General features: G+C 42.9%; 1 protein-coding gene across 3 annotated transcripts in view; it reads left to right on the plus strand.

Moving 5' to 3' along the window:
• Positions 1-8,049, plus strand: part of LOC139406726 (volume-regulated anion channel subunit LRRC8C-like) — a 33,321-nt gene extending 25,272 nt beyond the window's left edge. For all 3 annotated transcript variants that reach the window (XM_071149694.1, XM_071149692.1, XM_071149695.1), the window contains 5 exons: positions 2,368-2,757; positions 2,897-3,501; positions 3,655-3,976; positions 4,379-4,741; positions 4,960-8,049. In XM_071149694.1, coding sequence (XP_071005795.1) covers positions 2,368-2,757; positions 2,897-3,501; positions 3,655-3,976; positions 4,379-4,741; positions 4,960-5,526 — 2,247 coding nt within the window. In that variant the 3' untranslated portion in view covers positions 5,527-8,049. The remainder of the gene's footprint in view (positions 1-2,367; positions 2,758-2,896; positions 3,502-3,654; positions 3,977-4,378; positions 4,742-4,959) is intronic.
• Positions 8,050-13,461: the final 5,412 nt, after the last annotated feature.

Below are 13,461 nucleotides of genomic sequence, written 5' to 3' on the forward strand. Positions count from 1 at the left end.
TTCGGCCCCTATGGTCAGATTTGCCAAATGGGAGTGGGGGAGTTTTTTTTTATGTGTCTCTGTGTGTGGAGTAAAGGTAGTTTTTTTTCCCCCTCTCTAACTTCTCTTGTTTTTGATAGCCAAAGTGATGTGGTGGAGCTAGCTAGCCTAAATAAAGTGATGTAGCTGGAGTAACTTGGGAAGCTTGCCAGGCTAACGTTAACTAGCTAGCTGACTTGCCACTGAAGATACAGACAAATGTAATGGTCAAGAACAGATATTAGCTAATTAGAACAAACCTCTTATATTAACTAGCTATCTGTAGCTTGCTAAAGCATCAATGTTTACCTGGCACACTAACCCTCCTATTTTTGTGTCGTTGTGACCGCTAGCGCTCCACCGCCGTTTGATGCGTATTTAGTCCATTGAATGCTGATGTTTTTCGGTGATTGAAATACATCAGTGAAAAACAATGTTATTCAAGTCAATTTTATTTAACTTTGCTTTCAGCTGGCAGCTTATTTTTACCTTTTAGAATCATATGCATTCTATCCGGAATTACGCGGCTTTTCGGCAGAATTCTGCGTGCGTGGATTCCATGCGGGTCTACAAATAAGCAACTAAGTCTAAACTGAAATATGACACTCCCATTTATCTCCAGGTAACCATTCTGAAAATTTCAATCAAATCAAAGTTTATTTGTCACGTGCGCCGAATACAACAGGTACCTTACAGTGAAATGCTTACTTACAGGCTCTATCCAATGGTGCGGAAAGTGTGTGTGTGTGTGTAAGTAAAGAAATAAAACAACAGTAAAAAGACATTTTGAAAAAAGAGATACAAGGCTATATACAGACATCTGTTAGTCAGGCTTATTGAGTTAGTATGTACATGTAGGGATGGTTAAAGTAACTATGCATATATGATGGACAGAGAGTAGACAGAGAGTAGCAGACACGTAAAAATAGGGGTTGGTTCAGGAGTCTTATGGCTTGGGGGTAAAAACTGTTGAAGTCTTTTTGTCCTAGACTTGGCACTCCGGTACCGCTTGCCATGCGGAAGTAGAGAGAACAGTCTATGGCTGGGGTCTTTGACAATATTTAGGGCCTTCCTCTGACGCCGCCTGTTGTCGAGGTCCTGGATGGCAGGCAGCTTTGCCCCAGTGATGTACAGGGCCGTACGCACTACCCTCTGAAGTGCCTTGCAGTCTGAGGCCGAGTAATTGCCGTACCAGGCAGTGATGCAACCGGTCAGGATGCTCTCGAGGTTGCAGCTGTAGAACCTTTTGAGGATCTCAGGACCCATGCCAATTTTTTTTTAGGTTCCTGAGGGGGATTAGGCTTTGTCGTGCCCTCTTCACGACTGACTTGGTGTGTTTGGACCATTCTAATTTGTTGATGTGGATACCAAGGAATTTGAAGCTCTCAACCTGTCCCACTACAGCCCCGTCGATGAGAATGGGGATGTGCTCGGTGCTCCTTTTCCTGTAGTCCACAATCATCTCCTTAGTCTTGGTTACGTTGAGGGATAGGTTGTTATTCTGGCACCATCCAGCCAGGTCTCTGACCTCCCCTATTGGCTGTCTCGTCGTTGTCGGTGATCAGGACTGTTGTGTCGTCAGCAAACTTAATGATGGTGTTGGAGTCGTGCCTGGCCATGCAGTTGTGGGTGAACAGGGAGTACAGGAGGGGACTGAGCACGCACCCCTGGGGAGCTCCAGTGTTGAGGATCAGCATGGCAGATGTGTTGCTACCTACCCTCACCACCTGGGGGCGGCCTGTCAGGAAGTCCAGGATCCAGTTGCAGAGGGAGGTGTTTAGACCCAGGATCCTTAGCTTGGTAATGAGCTTTGAGGGTACTATGGTATCTCTCCCTTAGCAATCTCTCCCTTAGCAGGTTTGACTTTGCATATCTGTTCTGCCCCGTACTGCTGCTGCACAACCCCAAGAGTAATTTCCTATGGCCCATAAACCACATGATATTTAGTCACTAGTCTGCATCATAGCAAGACAAGTACATCTTTACGAAGCTGAAGGAAAAATAATCATTTTTGTTTGGATCCATGATTCATCTATGTTTTCAATAAAGTAAAATACTTGTAATGTTGTAAGTACTATATGAATAGTAAAACAAATATTGTTTAACGAGGTGCAATAGTGAGTTAAAGCATAACAAATAATTAGGTGGTTAAGTATTGCATTAGGAAGTCTGTCTCCCTCCCAGTTTGCGGTAGTTAAAACATTAACTGGTTATTTCCTTTCTGAGTCGCATCTCTACCAGGGAAGTCAGTGCAGGAAATGAGACAGATATTCCCCTCTTTCTATTATCACTGTGACAGACTAGTTTCGATCTTGCTTGCTTGCTTATTTGTTCCTTATTTCATTTCAGGTGATGCAGGACAAAATCATCTGCCTTCCCCAAAGAATGTCCATGCCGAACCAAACAATACTCTTACCAAATAAAACCGAGCTGGTCTCACCCGCTGTGCCACAGGACATGCACGAGATGATGGGCCTGAAAACCAATCTGGACCTCCAGCAGTACAGCTTCATCAACCAGATGTGCTACGAGAAGGCTCTGCACTGGTACGCCAAGTACTTCCCTTACCTGGTCCTCATACACACCCTGATCTTCATGGTGTGTAGCAACTTCTGGTTCAAGTTCCCAGGCTCCAGCTCTAAGATAGAGCATTTCATCTCCATCTTGGGAAAGTGCTTTGACTCCCCCTGGACTACCAGAGCTCTGTCTGAAGTGTCTGGAGAGAACCCAGAGGAGAAGGTATTGTTTGTATATGTGTGTGTACATGCCTAAAATAATTTTGGTCCAGGACTAAGCTCAATCTTTGTCCGAGAAACCTAACCTATATTGAACTGTATACATTTTAATATGTCAAATAAAGTGCATTCATTCATTCAAGGATAAGAAGTGCAGTGCCAGCAGAGCGATCCTCAACGTGTCTGTAGAGGGGAACCTGGACGACCTGGAGAAGACCCAGTCCCTCAAATCCATCCCAGAGAAGATCGTCGTGGACAAGCCCACGGCTAGTGCCCTGGAAAAGAAGGAAGGAGAGCAAGCCAAAGCTCTGTTTGAGAAGGTGAAGAAGTTCCGCCTGCATGTTGAGGAGGGGGACATCCTCTATATTATGTATGTTCGCCAAACTGTTCTCAAAGTGATGAAGTTCCTCCTCATCATTGCGTATAACAGTGCGTTAGTCTCGGAGGTGCAGATCACAGTGAAGTGCAATGTGGACATGCAGGACATGACGGGATATAAGCATTTCTCCTGTAATCACACCATGGCCCACCTGTTCTCCAAGCTGTCATACTGTTACCTATGCTTTGTGGCTGTGTATGGATTCACCTGCCTCTACACTTCCTACTGGCTCTTCTACCGCTCGCTGAAGGAATACTCCTTTGAATACGTACGACAGGAAACGGGAATCGATGACATCCCAGACGTGAAGAATGACTTTGCCTTCATGCTGCACATGATCGACCAGTATGACCCACTATACTCCAAGAGGTGCGTTGTCTTTGTAGTTGTACAAGTAATTTAGCTCTTCATTGCTATTGATAAGTATGCAATGCCTCCAATTGTAAAAGTTTCCTTTGCCCATCCTTGGACAATAAAGTAATCTTTGACTTCTTCTTCTCTCTTTCGCTCTCTTGTTCTCAGATTCGCAGTGTTCCTATCAGAGGTCAGTGAAAACAAACTGAAACAGCTGAACCTGAACCATGAGTGGACGCCAGAGAAGCTGCGTCAGAGACTGATGACCAACCACAACAACAGACTGGAGCTGCAGCTCTTCATGCTGTCTGGGCTTCCAGACACCATCTTTGAGGTGACAGAGCTCCAGTCCCTGAAGCTTGAAATCATCAACAACGTAACCATCCCAGCCTCCATCGCCCAGCTTGAAGACCTTCAGGAGCTTTCTCTGTATCAGTGTTATTTAAAGATCCACGCCACAGCCACCTCCTTCCTCAAAGAGAACCTCAAGGTATGCTATTCTACCATGTGCTATTCTCGTAGTCTTTTTGTATAGGATATATATTTTTATTCCTCCTGGCGTTGTATTGGGTTTTTGTCTCGTACAGTATGTGTATTTTGTACGTATTTGTTATTGACATTACATTTCCTCCTATGGGATTAATAGGTGGAGTAGTTCTGTATGTAATAAAACCCTTTTGTGGGAAAACAAATTTTGATTGGCTGGGCCTGGCTCCCCAGTGGGTGGAGACAAAGTAAATTGACCTCCCAGGCCCACTCATGGCTGGCCCTTGCCCAGTCGTGAAATCCATAAATTAGCGCCAATTTATTTAAATTGACTGATTTCCTTCTATGAACTGTAACTAAGTAAAATATTTTAAATTGTTGCATTTTATATTTTTGTTTATCTAAGGTGCTCAGGGTGAAGTTTGATGACAGCAGAGAGCTGCCTCATTGGCTGTACCACCTGCGGAATCTAGAGGAGCTCTACCTCATTGGCTCACTGAGTCCTGACGCTTCTAAAAATGTGGTTCTGGAGTCCCTGAGGGAGCTGAAGAATCTGAAGACCCTGTCACTCAAAAGTAACTTTACAAAGATCCCCCAGTCCATTGTGGACGTGTCCAGCCACCTGCAGAGGCTTTATGTCTACAACGACGGCACTAAGCTGGTGATGCTCAACAATCTGAAGAAGATGGCGAACCTGACTGAACTGGAGCTGGTGCACTGTGACCTGGAACGCATCCCACATGCTGTCTTCAGCCTCACGAACCTACAGGTATGATATGCATTACTTTGACTGCCTGCTATCTGAGTGGTCTACAATGTGGTTTTTAAATATGTAAGGAGTTCTTCCTGTCAGCTCCTAGTGGAGAAAAGGGCTTCAATGGTGAAATTCCAGCGACCCCTGTTCTGGGTGGTTTTCTTGACCTCAAATATGCCAATTCCTGTAATATTGTGGCGTTATACTTAAAACAAAATGTTCTAACTCCACAGGAGTTGGACCTGAAAGAAAACAACCTGCACTCCATCGAGGAGATAGTCAGCTGCCAGCACCTCCGCAAGCTGACGTGCTTGAAACTCTGGCACAACAGTATCTGCTACATCCCAGAACACATCAAGAAGCTGGGCAGCTTAGAGCGCCTCTACTTCAGTCACAACAAGATCGAGATCTTGCCCTCGCACCTGTTCTTATGCAACAAGCTTCGTTACCTGGACCTGTCCAACAACGACATCCGGTTTATTCCGCCGGAGATTGGTGTCCTACAGAGTCTTCAGTACTTCTCTGTCACATGCAACAAGATTGAGAACCTCCCAGACGAGCTGTTCTTTTGCAAGAAGCTCACAACCCTCAAGCTGGGCAAGAATACGCTGTCATTGCTCTCACCAAAGATCTCATACCTGGTTCTATTGACACACCTGGAACTGAAGGGCAACCATTTTGAACTCCTGCCTCCAGAGCTTGGGTTCTGCCGGGCATTGAAGCGCGGTGGCCTAATGGTGGAAGACGCTCTGTTTGAAACCTTGCCATCGGAAATCCGAGACAAAATGAAGACTGAGTGAAATGTCTTACAGTATCTGTGCAAAAGGCCCTGCGATAGACTAGCGTCCCGCCCAGGGGGTATACTTCAAGCTGCATTAAACTATATAAAAAAGTGATAGGACAGGAGCCAATGGGTTATTCTGGCTCGGACAAGCCAACTTACTTCACTGTTTAAAAATAAAAAGCCAGTTTGTCTGGCAATCCTAGTCAACCAAAATGGTCGATTTTACTGTATTACACATCGCGATCAAAATCTAAGCACTGTACCCTAAGTTTGTTTATAGGGGGCAGATGTGATAATCATGGGTGAATGTTTTTAGTATTATGTCGAAGTCTTACTTCATGACAGAAGGGAACATGGCATTGTGTTGTAATTAAATGGTTCTTAACAATAGGGTTAGTCACAGGCAAGGTGTACTTGTACCCAGGCTAATATTTGACTCCTTATTCTCTGTCATATGCCACACAATGTTTGGCATGACATGGCGTGGCAAGGAATGGAAGGATAGCACAAACGTAACAGAAGAAAACAGATATATGTAGTTGCTAGTTGACATATTATGTTAATCACTCGTTGCACCTTTTCTGCATTTTGCTTATGTTATGCTAATTAAGGCCTGCTTTTTATGGCTATTGCATTGCTGCTTGAATACTTTTCATTTCATTTTTAATTTTATTTTTATATTGTTTGCCTGCCATGTGCTGTGCTATGCTATGTAGCCCCTGCTAGCCTAGCCTGCTCTAGCTTTGGCCTTCTGTGCCACATGCTATTGCACCCTCTTTTCCATTCGATTTGTTGAATTGCTGCTATATTTATGTACAAGCTTTACTAATTTACATTGCATTTGTATATTGTCATTTGAAATTCATACAAATTACATCAATGAGTTATGCACATTATTACCTGTTCTTATTTGTACATTTGTCTCCTTTGTAGATAAACTGTATGCATACATACACAGCTTTTATATGTATATACTGTATGTATGTGGACACCCCTTCAAATTAGTGGATTCAGCTATTTCAACCATATCTGTTGCTGACAGGTGTATAAAATTGAGCACACAGCCATGCAATCTCCATAGACAAACAACATTGGCAGGTGGCCTTAATGAAGAGTATTCCAACAATTCAGTCAAATTTCTGCCCTGCTAGGGCTACCCCGGTCAATTGTAAGTGCTGTTATTGTGAAGTGGAAACGTCTAGGAGCAGCAACGGCTCCGCATAGTGCCAACTGTAAAGTTTTTGGTGGAGGAGGAATAATTGTCTTCCGATGTTCTTAATGGTCCGGACTATGCCCCTTAGTTCTAGTGAAGGGAAATCTAAACGCTACAGCATACAATGACATTCTAGAGGATTCTGTGCTTCTACATTTGTGGCAACAGTTTAGGGAAGGCCCTTTCCTCTTTAAACATGACAATGCGCCCGTGCACAGAGTGAGGTCCTTACAGAAATGGTTTGTTGAGATCGGTGTGGAAGAACTTGACTGACCTGCGTAGAGCCCTGACCTCAACCCCATCGAACACCTTTGGGATGAATTGGAACGCCGACTGAGCCAGGCCTAATCGCCCAACATCAGTGTCCGACCTCACTAATGCTCTTGTGGCTGAATGGAAGCAATTCCCCTCAGCAATGTTCCAACATCTAGTGGAAAGCATTCCCAGAAGAATGGAGGCTGTTGTAGCAAATGTGGGACCGACTCCATATTAATGCGCATGATTTTGGAACGAGTTGTTTGACAAGCAGGTGTCCACACACTTTTGGTCATGTAGTGTACCAATAATTGTTGAGACTGGCGCAACAACTGTTCACCTAACTCAACCATGTGCTGTAATTCAACTAATCTGAACCTGTTCCATGCCATGTACCATCTTCATCTGAATACACATAGACTTTATCTCTGCCTCTGTCTGCTCCTTCACCACAGCCCCACAGTAGTTGACCATTATCCATTCACCAGTCCTACATCTCTATTCTATTCTCAAAAGATCTTAGTGTGAGCAGTTTGGCAAAGTTACACCTGGCTGTTTTCACATGTCGCCTTGGGTACGACACATCCTCTCACCTTTTGCTTTCATTTCCATTTCCATTCCATTCCACATTTCCTGTTTCTCAAAATACAGCCGGGTGCAGCTTTCCTGAACTGCGTACAGTACGTGTTGTTTTTTTGTATTTGAAAAATAATTTCTCGCTTATATGAGCGTTAACTTACAAATGTTTTCAAAATGGTATCGTGTGCGAGGTGTATTTGCGTTTAGACGGAGCATTTGGGCAAAAATCCCCTCAAGTGGCAGACAGCTTTGTGAAAGACAGTATAATGTTTAACATTTACTATTTATTTGAATGGGCTAATCCTCGGTCCTTGAGTTTGAGTGTTTGCATTCTCCATCCCTCTGCTGTTTACCAAATCAGTGGCGGCTGGCCACTTGGTTTGAACTGCAGATTGCTCCTTTTAAGCTCAAACAACATTTGATCAGGTCACGTTTAACCATTTCAACCCATGACTGTTACCTTTTTACATTATAGAAACACTAAAAAAGAAATATTGAATCTGATCCACTGTTCTCTACTCAGGTAGTCTATATATCATGTTGAAAGTTATTTATAGAACAGTGTGGACTCACTCAGCTGTAGCTGTTCTGTCAATAGCCTGTGGCAATACTATATTTATCAGGAAGGCTAGCTTGTTTCAGTTAGTCAACAGCTTACACAAGCTAAAAAAAATACCAGCCAAGTTGTAAGTAATGTATCTTTATTACAATCCACAAAACACTTTGCACATGCCTTATAGACAGATTTAAACTTTTTGGTCCTCAGAGAGGTAAAAAAAAGTCCACGCCTTACACTGCAATGTCTATCAGAGCTGTAGATCACTGCAAAGGTGCCAGGGTCAGCTGCTATCTTAATGTATAAAAACAGTACCGTATCTACATTTATGTAGGGCTTTATAGTCTAATGCGAAATAGTACCCCCCCCCCAAATGAACACATCTGGTGAGGAAAGATAATTAAAAGGTATATATATTGTTGTTTTTTAACAGTTATTTTTTAACAGTTCTTTTAACAGATCGTATTTGCTGTGTTTGGTTCTTGATGAATAAAAACAACCAGCTGCTTTAAGAGACATTTTGTAGTCTGTCTTATCCTATACCTGTACAGTGTGTTGCATCCCATTTCATGTACAGTTGCAGTTCTGTTTACCTCAGAGAAAATAAAATAAACTGTTATGGTATGTGGAATCAAAGTTGCACCCTAGGTGGCAGTGATGTGCTTTGAATAAAGCCATGTTCAAGTGATAGATGGAAACTATAGTCTATCCTACTTGTTTAGATCAACGGGGCAGACTTTGGTCTATGCTTTACTAGCCTTGGATGCCCAAGCTTTGCTGTGAGGTTAAAGCTTGTGACAGAGGCTAATACTGTACAGTCAATGTCTCTCACTTCTCAGCAACCTGTCTGTCAGGGTATACGTTCTCCTCACCTTGAATTGAGCTGTCTGTCATGAACCACTGTGTGTCGCAAATTTCCTATATTGTGCACTAGTTTTACCTGGGCCCATAGTGCACTATTTTTGACCAGAGCACTATGTAGGGAATAGTGTTCCATTTGGGATGCTAACCATATACAGGTAACTGGCCAAATAAACATTTGCATACGGTTACTATTGCTTTTTGAGCTCAAAGCATTGATTATATCCAAGATGGCGTAGCAGTCAGACGTCTTGTCTCGTCCCATGTATATATATTTTTCTTAGCATTCTTTTTAATATTTTTCCTAAACCTCAACTTCAAAATACTCTCCTGCAACCTGCCTCACCCAATGTGGTGTGGATGAGTTTTTTTTCTAAAGTATTTCTATTTACCTCCGAACTGGAAAATCTAAACTGAAGCTCGCTAACTAGCTATCAGCTATCAGTCAGCTAACCTTTAGCTCGGAAAGCTGCCGCAGTCATCCCCCTCTTCAAAGGGGGAGACACTCTAGGCCCAAACTGCAACAGACTTAGATCTATTCTACCCTGCCATTCTAAGGTCTTTAAAAGCCAAGTTAACAAACAGATTACCGACCATTTTGAATCTAACCGTACCTTCTTCGCTATGCAATCTGGTTGTAGAGCTGGTCATGGGTGCACCTCAGCCATGCTCAAGGTCCTAAACGATATCATAACCGCCATCGATAAGAGACAGTACTGTGCAGCCGTATTCATTGACCTGCCTAAGGCTTTCGACTCTGTCAATCACAACATTCTTATTGGCAGACTCAACAGCCTTGGTTTCTCAAATGATTGCCTCGCTTGGTTCACCAACTACTTCTCCGATAATTTACTCTGTCAAATCGGAGGGCCTGTTGTCCGGACCTCTGGCAGTCTCTATGGGGGTGCTACAGGGTTCAATTCTCAGGTTGACTATCTTCTCTGTGTACATCAATGATGTCGCTCTCGCTGCTGGTGATTCTTTGATCTATCTCTACACAGACGACACCATTTTGTATACCTCTAGCCCTTCTTTGGACACTGTGTTAACTAACCTCCAGATGAGCTTCAATGCCATACAACTCTCCTTCCGTGGCCTCCAACTGCTCTTAAATGCAAGTAAAACTGCTCTTCAACCGATCGATGCCCGCACCTGGCCGCCCGTCCAGCATCACTACTCTGGACGGTTCTGACTTAGAATATGTGGACAACTACAAATACCTAGGTGTCTGGTTAGACTGTAAACTCTCCTTCCAGGCTCTCCTTCCAGGCTCACATTAAATATCTCCAATCCAAAATAAAATCTATAATCGGTTTCCTATTTCGCAACAAAGCATCCGTCACTCATGCTGCCAAACATACCCTCGTAAAACGTACCATCCGACCAATCCTCGACTTCGGCGATGTCATTTACAAAATAGCCTCCAACACTCTATTCAACAAATTGGAGGCAGTCTATTACAGTGCCATCCGTTTTGTCACCAAAGCCCCATAAACTACCCACCACTGCGACCTGTATGATCTCGTTGGTTGGCCCTCGCTTCATACTCGTCGCCAAACCCACTGGCTCCAGCTCATCGACAAGTCTATGCTAGGTAAAGCCCCACCTTATCTCAGCTTATTGGTCACCATAGCAGCACCCACACGTAGCAAGCGCTCCAGCAGGTATATCTCACTGGTCACCCCCAAAGCCAATTCTTCTTTTGGCCGCCTCTCCTTCCAGTTCTCTGCTGCCAAAATCTCTGAAGCTGGAGACTCTTACCTCCCTCACTAGCTTTAAGCACCAGCTGTCCAGAGCAGCTCACAGATCACTGCACCTGTACATAGCTCATCTGTAATTAGCCCATCCAATCTTCCTCATCCCCATAGTGTATTTATTTATTTATCTTGCGCCTTTGCACCCCAGTATCTCAATTAGCACATTCATCTTCTGCCCATCCTACCATTCCATTGTTTAATTGCTATATTGTAATTACTTTGCTACCATGGCCTATGTATTGCCTTACCTCTCTTATCCTCCCTCATTTGCACATGCTGTATATAGATTTTTCAACTGTATTATTGATTGTATGTTTGTTTATTCCATGTGTAACTGTGTTGTACATGTCAAACTGCTTTGCTTTATCTTGGCCAGGTCGCAGTTGCAAATGAGAACTTGTTCTCAACTAGCCTACCTGGTGAAATAAATAAAATAAATACATATGCAGATAAGTTACTAAATAATCCTCACTACAGGAACAAAAAGTGGGGAGAGTGCGTAAATTCTGGTCCACTCTCCTTTTTGCAGTGACTTAAAAATATGCAGTACCAGTCAAAAGTTTGGACACTTACTTATTTATACTTTTTTATTAATTTTTACTATTTTCTACATTGTAGAATAATAGTGAAGACATCAAAACTAAAAAAATACCATACATGGAGTCATGTAGCAACCAAAAAAGTGTTAAATCAAAATATATTTTATATTTGAGATTCTTCAACGAGCCACCCTTTGCCTTGATGACAGCTTTGGACACTCTTACCATTCTCTCAACCAGATTCATGAGGAAGTTACCTGGAATGCATTTAAATTAACATGTGTGCCTTGTTAATTTGTGGAATTTATTTCCTTAATGTGTTTGAGCCAAATGTTGTGTTGTGAAAAGGTAGGGGTGGTATAAAGAAGATGTCACTATTTGGTAAAAGACCAAGTCCATATTATGGCAAGAACCGCTCAAATCAGCAAAGAGAAATGATAGTCCATCATTACTTTAAGACCTGAAGGTCATTCACTCTGGAACATTTCAAGAATTTGAAAGTTTCTTCAAATGCAGTCGCAAAAACCATCAAGCGCTATGATAAAACTGGCTCATGAGGAGCGCCACAGGAAAGGAAGACCTAGGGTTACCTCTGCTGCAAGAGGATACGGTCATTAGTTACCAGCCCAAATACATGCTTCACAGAGTTCAAGTAACAGACGCATCTCACTATCAACTGTACGAAGGAGACTGCATGAATCAGGCCTTCATGGTCGAATTGCTGCAAAGTAACCACTAAAGGACACCAATGATAAGAAGAGACTTGCTTGGGCCAAAAAACACGAGCAATGGACATTAGACCGGTGGAAATCTGTCCTTTGGTCTGATGAGTCCAAATTTGAGATTTTTGGTTCCAACCGCTGTGTCTTTGTGAGACACGGAGTAGGTGAATGGATGTTCTCCGCATGTGTGGTTCCCACCGTGAAGCATGAAGGAGGTGTGATGGTGTGTTGGTGCTTTGCTGGTGATACTGATTTATTTAGAATTCAATGCACACTTAACCAGCATGGCTAGAATAGCATTCTGCAGCGATATGCTATCCCATCTTGTTTGTGCTGCTTAGTCCCACTATCATTTAATTTTCAACAGGACAATGATCCAAAACCCACCTCCAGGCTGTGTAAGGGCTATTTGACCAAGAAGGAGAGTGATGGAGTGCTGCATCAGATGGCCTTGCCTCCACAATCACCCGACCTCAACTTAATTGGAATGAGTTGGACCGAGTGATGGAAAAGCAGCCAACAAGTGCTCAGCATATGTGGGAACTACTTCAAGACTGTTGGAAAAGCATTCCAGGTGAAGCTGGTTGAGAGAATGCCAAGAGGGTGCAAAGCTGTCATCAAGGCAAAGGGTGGCTACTTTGAAGAATCTCAAATATACAATGTATTTTGATTTAATACTGTTTTGGTTGCTACATGGCTCCATGTGTTATTTTTTTTAAAGTTTTGATGTCTTCAATATTCTACAATGTAGAAAATAGTAAAAAAAATAAGAAAAGCCCTTGAATGAGTAGGTGTGTCCAAACTTATGACTGGTACTGTATATATTTTTTGCAGGTGATCTAATCATTTGTCCAGGTAAAAATGCATTTGAACACGCATTGCACGATCTGACAATGGTAGCCTACTTGTTGGGATTTACATTGGAAATTGCTTAATTAACTCAGTAACCACACTTGTGTGGAAGCACTTGCTTTCAATATACTATGTATCCCTCATTTAATCAAGTGTTTCCACTATTTTGGCAGGTACCTGTATATCACCCACACTCCATGGGAAGATCTCAATTGCATTCTCCAAACAGCCTATCTCCTTGCTGCCTTCTCAAAACTCATTGGATGAGAAAGTCAGAGGTCTCCTTCAATGGTTTTGAGAAGAGTGAGGACACGAGGAGTATGCAATTGAGATCTTCCCAATCTCTCATGCCTCCTCTCCTTGGTGATAGGCATGTTGGTGTGCCCTTGTGCCTGATACTGGAGATAAGTCAAGGTGACCTTAGTTAGGGCAGGTGAAAGATGTGGCTGTAATTCACTGGAGGAGATGTGGTCATAAGTATAGAATTACTAGATTCTATTTCTACCGCTGTGTTACTGTGTAGTCACTATCTAGGGCTATTTGATCAGCCTCATCTGACAAGACCATAGACATATCATTGACAAGACTGACTATTTTAAGTCAGAGGGGCATGATGG

This window comes from Oncorhynchus clarkii, chromosome 4, assembly GCF_045791955.1.
Source record: "Oncorhynchus clarkii lewisi isolate Uvic-CL-2024 chromosome 4, UVic_Ocla_1.0, whole genome shotgun sequence".
NCBI classification, from domain to species: Eukaryota; Metazoa; Chordata; class Actinopteri; order Salmoniformes; family Salmonidae; genus Oncorhynchus; species Oncorhynchus clarkii.